Here is a 15,310-nt window from a genome sequence, read left to right on the forward strand (position 1 = left end):
CAGTTTTTGGCGGTTTGTGGGCGTTAGAGTGGGCGTAGAAAAAAGTTTTTTTAAAAAATTGATAGAAATTTACAAGACTAATACAAAAATGAAAAAATATCAAAACATTTTTCAAAAGTGTGGGCGTGGCAGTTTTGGCCGGTTTGTGGGCGTTAGAGTGGGCGTGGCAACATGAATCGACAAACTTGCGCTGCTTCTATGTCTCTGGAGTCGGTATGCTTAATGTCAACTTTCTAGCTTTTGTAGTTCCTGAGATCTCGACGTTCATACGGACGGACAGACGGACGGACAGACGGACATGGCCAGATCGACTCGGCGTGGCAGTTTTGGGCGGTTTGTGGGCGTTAGAGTGGGCGTGGCAACATGAATCGACAAACTTGCGCTGCTTCTATGTCTCTGGAGTCGGTATGCTTAATGTCAACTTTCTAGCTTTTGTAGTTCCTGAGATCTCGACGTTCATACGGACGGACAGACGGACGGACAGACGGACATGGCCAGATCGACTCGGCTATTGATCCTGATCAAGAATATATATACTTTATATGGTCGGAAACGTTTCCTTCTGCCTGTTACTTACTTTTCAACGAATCTAGTATACCCTTTTACTCTACGAGTAACGGGTATAAAAATCGAAAAAGTTGTTTGCTTACGTAGGAGTTTTGAGATGCGCAGAGAAGGGCACATATATTTTGATATTTATTAGTATTATTTAGTATTATTTAGTATTATTTAGTATTATTTAGTATTATTTAGTATTATTTAGTACTTAGTACTTAGTACTTTGTATTATTTAGTATTTAGTTTAATTCATTATTTCTTTTTAATGTAATGTAATACTTTCAGCTATTTTACTTATAATTTTCTAATTTCACTTTGAATGCCAGCTAGAACAATAGAAAAGTGTTAATTAAGTATAAATATTATTTAATAATATATAAGACTCTTTTTTGTTAAGACATTAGAAACATCAAAACGCAACAACAGGTGGCAAAACACCCGGGTGCTGAGACGCCCTGTGTTTAGCGGGTGCACTTAAAGTGCCGGTGGCTTGCTGAAGTTGTTTGATATGCATGCCCTTCAATTTAAATAATATTAATGTTAAGGCTAAGTATTATTGATTTATGTAAGCTGTCTTTTCGGCGAAAATATTTGCTTGATATAAAATGTTTTTGTATATAGATGAAATAGATGAAAAAACGAATCTAAATGTCGATTATTTTAGCATGCGTAACAACCTCAGTTGGCTTTGTCATTCAACGAAGTTAGCTTGGGAATTAATCGGTGCATCAGCTAATTCTCTTGAAGAAACATTGCAAGGCTAAAAATATCGACTTCCAGTGAATACTGATGCTGGGAAAATGTAATTACTCTTAACACAAGTTCGAGTACGACACTATTTACAATCGAATTAGAGAAAAGAACAAAATAAAAGCATAAAAGTTTAAGGTCAGGTCCTAAGTAAAAGTATTGGTGCCTTAAATGGCTATGATAAATATTTAATATTATTGTATTTGTAAGGGTAGTTTATGTTAGGTGTAAGCTCCCTTTCTTATTTGCTATAAAAGACACAGTTCGCCATAAAGAACTTTATCACTTACAAGATGGAGCTTATGGTAAGTGGAGCGTAATATGCCAATATATGTAAGTTAATAACGAAAAATATTAATAGTTTCAGCTTGCACTAGTCAGTTTCATTGCCTTCGCTACGGCTGCGACCAACACAGGGTCATCCTACCGATACACCTGTAATTCCAATACAGGCCAATATAAATGCACCCATGAGCTGTGCACAAAAACTTTAGGTGGTAAACAAAATTGCACCTCTAGCGTTTCCATCCTAAAAAATATAGCGACCCAGGGAAGTTCATCCTCATACAAGTACTCCTGTGCTTGGGAAACTGGATTATATAAGTGCACTCATATACGATGCACCCATAATTTCAACGGTCAAAAAAAATGCACTACCAGCAAAACTACTCCAAAGACTTGAGTAGGCCCAAACGCTAAAAGAAATAATGAAAACCTATATCCATCCAAACAAATAGAAAACGTAAGCACAATACTTATTAAAAATCCCTAAAAAAATTAATAAACAATTTAAAATTGGTAGCTTTATTTCATCGACTTGCAAGAGGTATTATAGAATGTTGTTTTTCGATGTTTCAATCGGAATGACAAGACAAATTAGTTCACCGCTCCGGGAGGCGGTGGAGGCTGCCCAGCGCACCAGGGCGTGCAGGGCGGTAGAGTTGGGCGTGGCGAGTCTGGTTCTGGGCGAGATAAAGCCCCGGCAAACAAAAGCGATAGGAAAAGCAGCTGAAGAGAGGTATTGTTAATCAAAAGTGGGGTCAGACCCAGCTCACGGCTATCAGATCAGCTTAAGCTGCTCTGAGCGAACTTACGCAGCACTTAAAGTCCATCGTCACCAAATAAAATTGTTGCTATGAATCCGCTGGGAGCCGCTGTGCCTGCTTATATACCAATCGGTTGGGCATGATGATTACTTTACCAATTGCGAAACAGGCACTTGAAACAGCTGTGATTTTAAAACATTTAAAAACTTTATCAGATGAAGATACTTTTTGTTAATATACAGATGAAATATACCTTTTGCACATAAAGTCATTATAGTCCATGATAGTTTTTTTCTGATTTAAAAAAAATCATTTTTTTTCGGTGTGCTGAATTTATTGTTCTTCATGTTTCGGTGTCAACATTCAATGCGATTAAAATTAGTATTTAGGGGCCAAGATTTCTTGTGAAATTGTGTACATACTTATTAGAGTCGTTGATAACATAGGTTTTTGGTTTTACCCTCAATGTTGCGTGCTAATTGTAAACAATGTCTCGGAAATGTATTTATAATATAATTTATAGTTATTAACGGTGTTTTTGCTTAGCATTTAAATTAAGCATTTTTACTACATTGTTTTAAGCAACCAAACTGACTTTATATCATACAGATCGACATGCAATTTAAGTTTTAAAAATGTATTTTCTCGACACATTCCACACAGCAATATGTAAATTAAAAATGTGGAAAACAAACCGGAAATTTATTTGAGTGAGTGCTGGGTGGAGTGCTGAAGAGGGGGAAAATAAAGAATCAAGGATCCGAAAATGCTGAAGTGGCACTTTCAGGTGTCTTCGAGTTTTGCTCCTGCAGAAGGTTAAGGATGCAGTCAAGTGCAAAAGACCAACCGATCAGGTCTATTTGGGCCACCCAAACCACACTGGGTCAGCAGTTGTTGTATCTGGAAACTTCCGGTTCGTCACTCCTATTTAACACTGTGGCCGAGGGATACGGGTGGAGGACGATGTAGAAACAATGTGCAGTCATTGAGCGCAAATGTGCCAAATAATGACTTGCAGGCGAGCGAGTGCAATTTATATGATAAGCAACAAAAATAAATTGCAAGCAATTCATTTTACTTAAATGCAGTGCAGTGCAGCAACAACTGCCGAGTTGGCAGCTTTATTTTACCCCTTTTTTCAGGTGAGTGTGTTTGCGTATGTGAAAGAAAAATACTTGGCTCAGATGTGCATACATATCATTTCAATTTTTCTGCTACGTTTGCAGGCAGACTTGATTTACTTGGGTGCTTGCTGCCTAATGAAGCCAGCGTTGGAAAATGCAAATGGAAATCCGTAGCAAAAACATCGATTGTTTGTGGTTAAGCTAAGCTCATTGCATTCATTCGGAAAGGTTGCTTAAGCCGAAACTATGCTTTTGGAAAATAAGTTCTGTATGGCCAAAGCTATATTAAAACATTAATTATACACGGCTATCAGATGTTGCTGTATTACACAAAATAAAAAACCAAAGGAGAACTTCATAGTCCATTTTCTCGAATATCAGATAACCCTAGCTCAGCTGATGGGAGTTCTTGGAAGATTTTTGAAAATAATGATAAAAATAGGGAAGAAAAAAATGTCTGCCCACACGCAACTATCTAGCTGTTATAGTTCCCGAATTTTCGACACTCATCCGGACAGACAGACATACGGACGGACGGACTCCAATCGGCTAGTCATCCTGATCAAGAATATATATACTTTACTCTACAAGTGACGGGTACTATGAAAGAAGTCACTAAATATACTTGCAAGTAATTGAATCCCTTTTTATTATTTACGCTACTAACTAGAACGTATCTATTTAATAAAATTTATTGCATCCAATAAGTATGACGCGGGAGCAACGAAATTGGCAATGCTGGGAAACGTTGCAGCAGCGGCAATCCGCTATCCTGACAACAAGGACACATCCACAGTGTTCATATTCATATGCAAAATTAATACTGGCTAGAGACTCCAGATGGGGACATTTGCCATGGAAAGTTCAAGCCTGGAACAGTCCAGGTGCGATGTCATTCAGCAACGTACAAAGGACTCCAAGAATTGCAAAATGTGGTTCCAAGGGAAGGGATGATGATGCCACCTTTCATGCACAAAATAAATACACTTTTTAATGCCTTTCGTAAACAATTAAAATTGCTATATTAAAACTTTAGCGCTCATTAATTATGCTCATTGGATATCAGATATATCCAAAGTTATTTTATCCAAGCTTGTATATTGAAACATGCATTTTCGAATCAAAAGTTTCATTAACAATCCTTACTAGCTTTAATTGATGTTGTGATACTCTAGTTGAGTATAAGTACCAGGTACGAACAGATGTAATAGCTGATGGACTTTGTAAGTCCAGGGGAAAATGCTCTGCCTGCAACAACAAAGTGCCTCACATCCGTTGACCCGACAGCTATAGCAGAACCAAAGGTAACCTGTCCCGTCATCATTCTTCTTCTCCGCACTGCCCCATGTTTCACGCTTGCGCCCCCTGATTTCGCTCTGTGCATGTGCTGTGTCCTTCATTGTTGAAAGCTGAACCTTGGGAGCAATCAGTGGATTATACGCTGCTTTACAAAAGCGGGCGACGCGTCGCCATCCCAGAAGACCTATGACCCGGACCCAGACCCGGACCCGGACTGGATGCCCTCTGATGCATTCAACACTTTTTTTTCTGCCCCGCTCATTGTTCGTTAAGAGTTGGACCCATGTGTGTGTGTGTGTGTGAGTGTGTGGGTGTGGGATGAAACATAAATTTTACTGCGAACTCATGGAGCCGTGTGACAAGGCCGCAGGAATTCAAAACAAAAGTTGCAACAAATACCGAACACGCCATAAAGACAACAACAGCAAATATATAGACATAAATTGCAGGCCTAGCCACTCCACTCCCCTCTACTTCCCTCTACACCCCTCTACACCCACCAACACCACTCCATTCCGCTCCCAGCACTGCACTGCAACAGTGTTGGTTAGCCCTTTCTGTCGCTGGCAAGCAGAAAGCAAAAAGAATGACAGGAAACCGGATGTGAGTGCATGCCTTTTGTGCATGCAACGAATTATTCAGTTGACACACAGGATGTGTGCTTTGCTGTTCATGTTGTTGCCACTGCCACACTGCTGGTTGCAGTTGCTGGTTGCTGGCTGCTGGTTTGTTTGCCGCTTTTCTCAGAGGATCTGCGCCCGGATCCTAGCCCAGTTTTCTCTGCATTTTTGGTTAATTTCGTAACCATGACAATTGGTGAAAAATTAACACACCCACACTTGTCAGTTGTATAATCTAAAAGCGCGAATTGCCACAAGAGCGCTTAGTTGGGTAAGTTTTCCAGTTGTATAGGACATAAATTCTTATTTTATCTTTTTCATTTGCAAAATGTACAGCTTCTGAAATCCTTGTTAAGTGTTCTCCGAATATGTTAAAGTCCTTGCCTTTTCATAAGGTGGTATGTTTGGCTTGATGGCATGGACGGATATATGAATTAAAATATGCTTTACGATCGCATATGCCCATACATTAAAGGGAATAATTTTCATAAAGTACCTGTCTCCTACTTGAACACCACAAAATGGCGGAAGCATTTTATTTTGCCATTTCATTTTGTTCCACTGAATGTGTATAGGGGCAATTTTTTAAAGCAATTTTACCATTTTATGTGGACCAAAATCATAAATAATAAAGACCCAAAGCAAAAGCAAAGTATGGGGTCGATGCCAAAAAAGAGGAATGGCTGCATGCGATGAAAAAGAAGAGTAATCAAAAAGTGCGTGCTAACTAAATTGTTATTGCTTTCAAATGTCACGTATCATTATCATAATTTTTTCGCTTGACATTTTTAAGTAGCTGCCATAAATGTTTATAACTTCAGCACACCGAAAGTGTTTCTATTAACTTGGCCCAAGCTCCACCCCCTGCGGAGCGTGGGACTCTTAACATTATTGGACCCGAGGGACGAGCAGCCCAATAGGAACGGAGGGGAACGGAACGGAAAGGACGAAGTCCTTGGGCCACACACGTACGTAGGCACCTTGACATTCATAATTCATAATTTATGACTGCATCTGCCAGGTCCTTTTCCAATGTATATATTATAATTTAACTGTTGAAAGGTGGCACACGGAAGGCAGCAGATTACGTTGAAGTCCAAAAGTCTATACTGAAAATAATTTAATTTACTGCAGCAGAATGCACAGTTATAATTAATTGTAATTACAAATCAATTAAAAAAGGATTCTAAGTATTTGAATTCTTTTAAAGAAGTTATGTGAAAAGTCTCGCGGCTCTTAAAAATCAACCAAAATAATCTGAAAATTATCAAATGTAGTCATGAACTGAATTGCAATTCCTTGAATGTATAACATTCAATTCAGCTTTTGTACAGCATCGGAACCTAAGCAATTTGCATAATTCTATTCAAACCATTTTAAATGGGCAGCAAACAATGTGTCTAGACAAATGTTTCCATTTATGAAATTGCTATTTTATGCAATATGCTTGTGATTAGTTCGCTTATGAATGAATAGGCAGTGCATGGGCATACATTCAGATGCAGATACATACATAGTACATTACCAGGCGCAGATCGAATCAACTTTACAGAAATTACAAAAAATACAAAAAAAGATGATGATCAAAAACTTACCCTGCAAACATTAAAACTAATCAAACTTTTAAATACACTTCAACCGCAGCAGGCTTTAGATTGAGATATTGCAGCACGGCGGAAGGCGGGAGGAGGTGGAGGCGTGGCATAGCCCAACGTCCAGAACAATTCGACAGGCGTCTTAAGAGGCATCGGCATCGGTTCGACTTTGATTTGTTGCCTCGGTCGCGTCTCATCTCATCTTCCTTGCCCCCGGTACCATCTCTTTTTGGCCTTAACTTTAGCCGGACTTTTGCCTTGTTGTCAACGTCAACAGAAATTGATTGCTCACCGAGAACACCAGCAGCAGTAGCAGCAGAAGCAGCGGTATCAGCATCCTCCCCGCTTTTTATACCCTATTGGACTGCCTCTGTGGCATTTTCATTTCATTCAGAGTTGAGTTTACTTTGCGCTAAAACTTTTACCCAGAGAGCTTCCGAGTCCCCCGTCCCTAAGCTTCTCCAGTGAATTATCCTGAGCCAGCGGACCAAGGAAGCCTACTCCCCGGCCAAAACTTTGACACAGTTTAGGAGCCAAAAGTTTAATGGAATTTGTCTATGGCATCGTCTTGCCCCCAGGCCTTCCATTCGCCCATTCGCCAGCACTCCTTTTGCCGCGCGCCGCCAAAATAAATAAAACAGCATTCAACTTGTTTTTAAAGCAATTAAAAATTCTTTAAGACTGCGGAACACTTTTACCACTTCGTCCTTAGACCCTGGAAGACTCCTTCCTGCTGAAGGCCACCGAATTGCGATCGCGTCGTGGACTGAAAGCCTGTCGGAGCAGAGAGGTGGAGAAGCGCGGTGAAATGTAAACAAATGGGGAATGAACGCAGGTTTTTAATGTTAAATAATATTTTAGTTTACTTCGAAGTCTATGCTTAACATCTATAGAATGGATTTAAATGATGCGGTCAATATTGGTTAATAAAGGATTCGTAAAACATTTGAAAACTTGTCAAAAAACAAATATTACTTTTTGAGTATAATAAACATTCATCATTATTATTAAGTATTTGAGTACATTGCCTACCTATAAGTATAAGTTGGTCCTGTTAAGCTATCAAATGGAACTCTCAACTATTTCAAATCTAATTTAATTAGGCAGAGTTCGCTTGTTGTTTTCTCTGTTGGTTTCCCAATATTTTATTACAGTGCTCCACGCGGCGTATGAACAATGCGGCTGGTTTATTGCTTGCGCTCCCACAGAGAGAGCATAAAACACACACACACACCCAACATCATTATCAACACTATTGCACAGCAACACTCAAACACACACACACACTCGGAGAAAAGTATGGGGAGAAGGTAGGTACTGAGGAAACTGGTCTTAACTACTTTCTGCACGTCTGCAGATAAAATCGATAAATTCCTTTTCGTAAAACGAATTAGGAAACTAATTGACTTGGATTTCGCTTAAAGAATCTCACATAAAGAATCTCACATAAATCGTTAGCTTAAGCGTGATTCTGGCAGTTGCATGGTTGGGGTTTTTTGTTCTTTCGGTGCGGCATTTCTTGAACTTTTTCAGTAGTTCAATGCCAAGCTGAAATTGGAGCAGAAATTGCTCGCATTTTATTTTATTTAATTTTTCCTGAACAATTTATTTTGCACTGGCTTACAGAGTTCATGTGCGGAGCGGCTTAATTTGCAATTTTTCTAAAGATCATATAAAGTATTTATCTAATACAGGACCATAAACCCTTAGAATAAAAGACTTTAGTCATACTTATTGAGCAAATTATTTGGATAGGACTATTTACGCTACATATATGTCCTTTTAGGGAAAGCTTAGCAAAGTATTTTATTTTTGTAAGCTAGTGCTGTTTAGCATTTTAATTATGTGGCCGTCGTTGTTGGACGTTAAATGTCATTAAATGTGAAACATTTTCTCCCATCGCCCCCTTCCATTCGACTCCTTCCGCTAACCACTCAACGCCATCATCGTAGTCGTCGTCATCATTCAGCTCCAGCGGAGCGTTGACAAACTAACAAGGCGCAAATGTTATGCTCACATTTCCTAGCTCTATGCATTTGCCTTTCAATTTAATTTAACCCATGGACTCGAACACTTGCACCTGCAACTGGTTTACACGACTCCCGCATCCTGAATTTGCTATCTGTGCAGGCATTTTATGCTCGGCTTATTTGTGCAGACGTCTATCCCACTTGAAGGTGCGAGCCAGCATTTTTGCGGAAACCTCTCACTTAGCTCATTGGCATGGAGGAATTTTCGGGATCACTTCCTGGTAAACAAAGTTAAAAGCTGATTTCCATTCACTGATTAAAAGAACAGGTTATGTTCAGCTTAGATGCCCTTATGTAATGTGAAACGTTTTTTCAATGAGTTGTATAAAGCAATTCTATGTAATACATCCTTCAGAGTTGGATTTACACTTTATTAAAATGAAGTTAAAAAAACAGGTACAACAAGAGAGAATGCACTCGTCGAGTTATACGACTATCAGATACCCTACTGTTAGGCGTACGTGTAGGAGATATCATCATTTTTTTGGCACTCCAAAAGAAATAAAATGAATAAAACTCCAAACAAATTTCAAGCTTTAGGGTTTCCCCCACTTTTTGGTTCAAATTTATAATTTTAACAAGATAGAGCGCTATGTCGATTTCCTCGACTGTCACATACTCATTACTCAACAAGTGGTGGACAATTAATAACATTTTATAATTTTTAGTCCGCGAGGTCACTGCTTTTAAGGCTTCCCAGTTATGTATTTATTTAGGGAATGTATTTTATCCTTCTACTCCACGAGTGAGAGGTATATAAAAAGTTAACTAATATGACTTTTCACATTTATAAATTCGAATACTCCCATTCTATTGCATTCGTGAGCTCATTAAAATATGTATGTGATTTTAATACAATCCTGGTAAACAGGACTTTGGTATACATTCCCAGCTCATCAAAATTCCATTCGAAAGGGGAACCTGCCGTGGCAAGTCATGTGACAAGGTAAAAGTTGTCCTTCCCTTTTCTGTTGATATTGTTGTTCATTTGCTGAGAGGGCGAGGTGTAGTGGTGTAGTTGGGGGTGTGGCGCCCCATGATACGCCATGAAAAGTGGAAGAAAATTACAAAATTTGAAATTTATGTTCCAGGAAATATTTTTATGCAGATTCCCCATTTTTTGCATCATCACTCCCTACCCGCGAATAAATGAGTGTAATTTATATGCAATTTCTTTGCGGAAAGCACAAATTAGAGTGAATGAAACCGAATTTGACTAATTTTGTCAACGTTTTCTGAAATGGGAAATATGTTGGGATAGGATTCATTTTCCTTAAAGTAACTACGCAAAGTTAGAGCATATGGCAACAGAAATAAAAATGTAATTAAAAACAAAAAATCAGGGCTCTTCTTGAATCAAACGAAACTGCAACTTCCATATTTTTTAGTGAATACAAAAGTTATTGATTGGGGTATAACTGTATTTATAATGTAAACCTCTTGTCTTAAAACTAGTTTGATTAACTATTTTCCAATTATAAACTTGGCGAAATTGTACTATTTGTTCCTTCACTGAAACATTTCGGAAACTCGTTGCACAATACCTTTTGCAATGGGCAAACTTTGTTTAATTTTTACCTTCTGCTCGAACACTTTTATTCATTTTATACGTTTTACTGGGCTGGGGTCAAAGCTCTCGGCTGGGTTAGACATACACCCTTCTCAAGTTCAAAAATTTATTGTTTCAATAGACCCCGGCGACACATGCAGTTCGACGGGAACAAAATAAAATAAAACCAAACCGATATAGGAGAAATTGAATTTCTATAAAAGTTTCGACAGCATGCAAAAGACAAACTTTGTCCACTGGCCTTTTGCCCGGTGGAGGAAGTGTGGGAGAATTTTGGGGCTGGGCAAGGGAAGTCGAGAGGTTGGATCACATACGCTGCTGCCACGCCCACCATTCGGAGTCAGGAGTTTGCCAAGGAGTTAAGTAGCCAATCACCATGTCCTCCTTTTGTCCTTCACTCAGCCCTGCCATCTTTCGCCCTCTTCCCTGAAGTTCCGTGTGCAGTTCCTTTGGCGCTCCGCAGAGAGCGCTGTCAACACTTGGACTTCCGGTGTCCGATGCCGCTACCTCTGCCACTGCCACTGATGCTGCCACTGATGCTGCCGCTGCTGCTGTCAGCAAAATGTCACCAGCATGCACATGGAATCGCTTTTTCCACTCTCCTGTATTTCATTGGGTCTGGGCTGGCGATTGGCCTCCGCCATCCAGTCATCCTGCCACCATGCAATGCGACATCCTTCGATCCCTCCATTTCGCCATCCTGGCTGACTCTGCCTGGTCAGGAGCATTATTTGCTTTTATTTCTGCAAGTCAATAGCTTTGGCTTTTAAATTTATCGACTGACGTTTGATGCGCTTCATTTAACTTGGAAACACTTTTCAACTCAAATTCCTCACCCCTATAGTTGGCCCTCTTTTATATTATTATATCCGTTACTCGTCGAGTATAAGGGTATACTGGACTCGTTGAAATGTATGTAACAGGTAGAAGAAGGCGTTTCCAACCATATAGAGTATATATATTCTTGATTAGGATCAATAGTTAAGTCGATCCTGCCATGTCCGTCCGTCTATTAAAAGTTAGAAGGGTTAAGACTAAACACGTAGATTCCAGAGACATTGACGTAGCGCAAGTTTGTTGACCCATGTTGCCACGGCAATATTAATACTTTAATACTTTTTCTGTTGTGTAAAATTCCAAAAACCTCTTTCAATTGATATCCCTGAAAACTGTGTTAATTTTTATTGTTCGTACTTCCACTAGTTGAGTAACGGGTATCTAATAGTCGAGAATGTAGAGTTCTCTCCTGCTTTTAGTTGTATATCTAATAACGAGCTTAGATAAAAAAGGTGTAACATTTTTCTGGAAATACAGCAAACTGTTTCATTAGCAGCGCTAATATCTATCAAAAATGGCTTTTTTCATAATTGGTGCTGAGCGTCATGCCAGATGTTAAGTGTCATTAATCATATCGCACAATGCGTGCAGCTGAGAAAATATGTGTACCACTAGGCAACAAATGCAACAAATTTAAAATAAAAAAGGTCAAAAAGCATTGCTTTGTCTAATAAGATCGTCTTATTAAATGCTTAAAAAAGTTTCCCCAAGAAAAAGCGTTTATATTTAAGGTATTGACAGAGTCGACCGGTTCCTTTTTGAGCAATGTCCAGTTTGAGTGTCGAAGAACTGGTCAACGCTGCTCATACATAAATCGGTATGCACCGGTAACAAAACAACTTATCTAGAGTTCAGCCTGTCTTAGCCATAAAGCTGAAAATATCTTTGTAAAAATGTATAAATGGAAAAGCGGTCCAGTGAGGCAGGAGGTAAAAAGATCAAAATACTAGCACATCTTTCTTCAGCTGATGCCAAACCATCCATTTGGTTATCTGGCAAATGTACTTTGCAGAAAATAGTGGGTTAAGTTGTTAGAAGGGCAGCCATGGTTGGTGCAATAAGCAGAATGCAGTGAACTGCAAAATATAGAGCTTCATGGTTTTTATACCCGTTACTCGTTTACTAAAAGGCTATATTAGATTCGTTGAAAAGAATGTAACGTTTCCAAACCTTTAAGGAAATATATTTTTAGCCTGGATTAATAGCCGACTTGATCTGGCCATGTCAGTTTGTCCGTCTGTGTGCACGTCGATATCTCAGGAACTAGAAAAGCTTGAAAATCGAGATAGAAAATTGATTGAGACGCAGAGACATAGACGTATAAATCCTACATAATATTTTGATTCGCTTTAAATTTATTATTTGTCTTACACCAACAAATTTTTTGAGACGTCCACTCTAACGTAATCCGTAAATTTTTTTGTTTTGGGTATATTATTTGTCTGGCCAATTTCAATCGGAATACAAAAAACATTTTGGCCACGCCCACAAACCGCCCAAAAAATGTTAAAATTTCTCGTTCGGACTTCCACCAGCTGAGTAACGAGTATCTGATAGTCGAGGAACTCGACTATAGCGTTCTCTCTTGTTTTGCGCTTTAGTTAGTTGCCATATTTTTCTATCCCCCCTTTTTCCCAGATCAACCTTACCCCTGTATTTTTAAGAACTGAACTAGGGGCGGATTCAACGCCCACTTCACAAATATCAACTGAAATAGCTTTATATATTGTTGAGATAATAAAATTTCAGCAAGGTTCGATGGAAGAGCACAGACAACAGCAATTGTATGCGTTCGGCCATGTAGTCCTGCGAAAGTTAAGGGATAAACGGGGCACGGAAAGTTTATATGCCATCTGCACACTATACTAGTTTCAGTTCAATGAACTCGAGCAATACTTTAAATAAACTGGTTGATTTTGAATGAATATATTTATTTTTGTATGTATTTTTCTCGTTCTTATTAATTGAGGACAGTATTGTTCTCTGTAGAACTCTGTGGAATTACATTCTGTAAATGTAAGGTCACGAACTACCGTCGACACTTCTCTCATGTTTAAAACAGCCTGCATTCTGCTTCACCTACCATAGGAGCAGATTCGATTGTTTAATGACCCTTGATTGCAATAAGCCAATTTGCAATGGGAAGGTGTGGGCGAGTGAAGCGAAAACGCTTCGCATTCGAGTTCAAAATGCGGAATAAGTTCATTAGCATTAAAGTAAAAGAGGGGGAATTTCCAGCATCGAACTGCAAATGCTTGCCAGAAGCTTTTAGTTTAATTATAGTTGATGTAACTTTTATGCTCATATAATCATATTTTAATTTCCCTTTGAATAGGCTTTTTGTATGTGCTTTGGTCAGAATCCGTATTGTCAGTTGAATTTGAATTGCCATTATTACCAAGATCTTCTTAGCTGGCATGGGCCATAAGTAAAAGTTTAGGCACATGCTTTTTATTTAATAATGCGTGCTTAATTGACTTAAGCGAGACGGATTGCGTGTCTAGTAACGTAAGCTTCGAAGGGGAATCAGATCAAAATGAGTTGATTAGGCCATGAACACAAAAGCCGTTGACAAGAGATAAACCTTTGACTTGGCCCTGGATTTGAGCCCCATTTCCTACCCACAACTCAGTCTGCAGCTAAGTGGGCGTGGCCGGCTTGTAATAACTCACGCCTTTTGACACAGATTAAACCGGCATGGAGACAATGCTGGGATAAGGGAACTGCAACGATGACGAGGACAGAAACAAACTTGGCCGAAAGGATTGGATTGTACGTATGACCCCTCTCGCATGTGCCTACATACATATGTACATGGATATGTACATGCATGTGTACATATGTGCGCAAGTGGGTGGCTTGTATAAATGTTAGCCCTTATTGTTTGCCCGGCTGGCCATGCAGGCTGCAAATATCAGAGGGCGGCCAGACAATCCCCATTCCCACCCACTTTCCATATACTACTTTCCATACCGAGCTCATTCAAGCCAGTCTGCTGCTCATCTTCATTGTAGATGACAGCTCCCATTGTCCTTCGCCGACTCCTGCAGCGACAGCAGCTGCACATTTGGCCGCCTCAGATCGGACAGAATAGTACCCATTATCCACCAGGGGAGCCAGCACCCCATATGCCATATCTCCCCATTAGCTTGTTCTTTTTGTTCCTTAAGCCTCTGCTTTGTCCCCGGCATGACTCATAAATTTCCGATATATTCAGAGACATATCTTTTAATCCGTTCTCAAACTAAACAAATTAAAAATAACAATTAAGATGATTGTGAGATGTATATTATTTAAGGTATGCGTGTTTTACTTTAGACGAGAGCAACACACAAGATGTCTGACTTTGAAATTAAGATTAGACACAAGTTGGAGTAACTCATGTTTATAAATATACTATGCACATTGGAAATTAAATGATTTCCTCTACAAATGATTTTTCTAGTTGCGTTGCGATTTTCCATTTTTTTGTATTCTGGCTTATTTGTTGAGACAGCGCCATGCATAATATAAAAATTGTACTCAAAACGCATCGACTAAAGGGAAAATTCTATGCATTTTATATCGTGCCAGAGGGCATTCGTACGATGAATGTAAGTACATGCACAACTCATATTATATGTATGCAGATGGGAGTTTCATTTTGCCCTATACACGCGGAGTTCCACTGGCAGGACGACCTATGCAGGCATTACCTATGCTCTGTGCGGACCTATAGCCAGTCACCTTGGATCCTCAATTGGAGCGTGGCAAAGAATTCATCATGTAAATAGGGTTAGTGTGTGGAGTCAGTGAGTGTGAGTGACTGTGCTCCTTGATGCATTATGCATTCGATGTCTGCTTCGGAAATGACAAATTTCTGCTTGCATCAATTGGCAATT

General features: G+C 39.3%; 1 protein-coding gene across 1 annotated transcript; it reads left to right on the top strand.

The window, feature by feature from the left end:
* Positions 1 to 1,601: 1,601 nt before the first annotated feature.
* On the top strand, positions 1,602 to 1,990 carry LOC120444141. Its single transcript, XM_039623709.1, has 2 exons — positions 1,602 to 1,613; positions 1,676 to 1,990. The coding sequence occupies exons 1-2, from the start codon at positions 1,602 to 1,604 to the stop codon at positions 1,988 to 1,990; spliced, it is 327 nt and encodes a 108-aa protein (XP_039479643.1).
* The last annotated feature ends 13,320 nt before the right edge of the window (positions 1,991 to 15,310 follow it).

Source organism: Drosophila santomea, chromosome 2L (assembly GCF_016746245.2).
Source record: "Drosophila santomea strain STO CAGO 1482 chromosome 2L, Prin_Dsan_1.1, whole genome shotgun sequence".
NCBI classification, from domain to species: Eukaryota; Metazoa; Arthropoda; class Insecta; order Diptera; family Drosophilidae; genus Drosophila; species Drosophila santomea.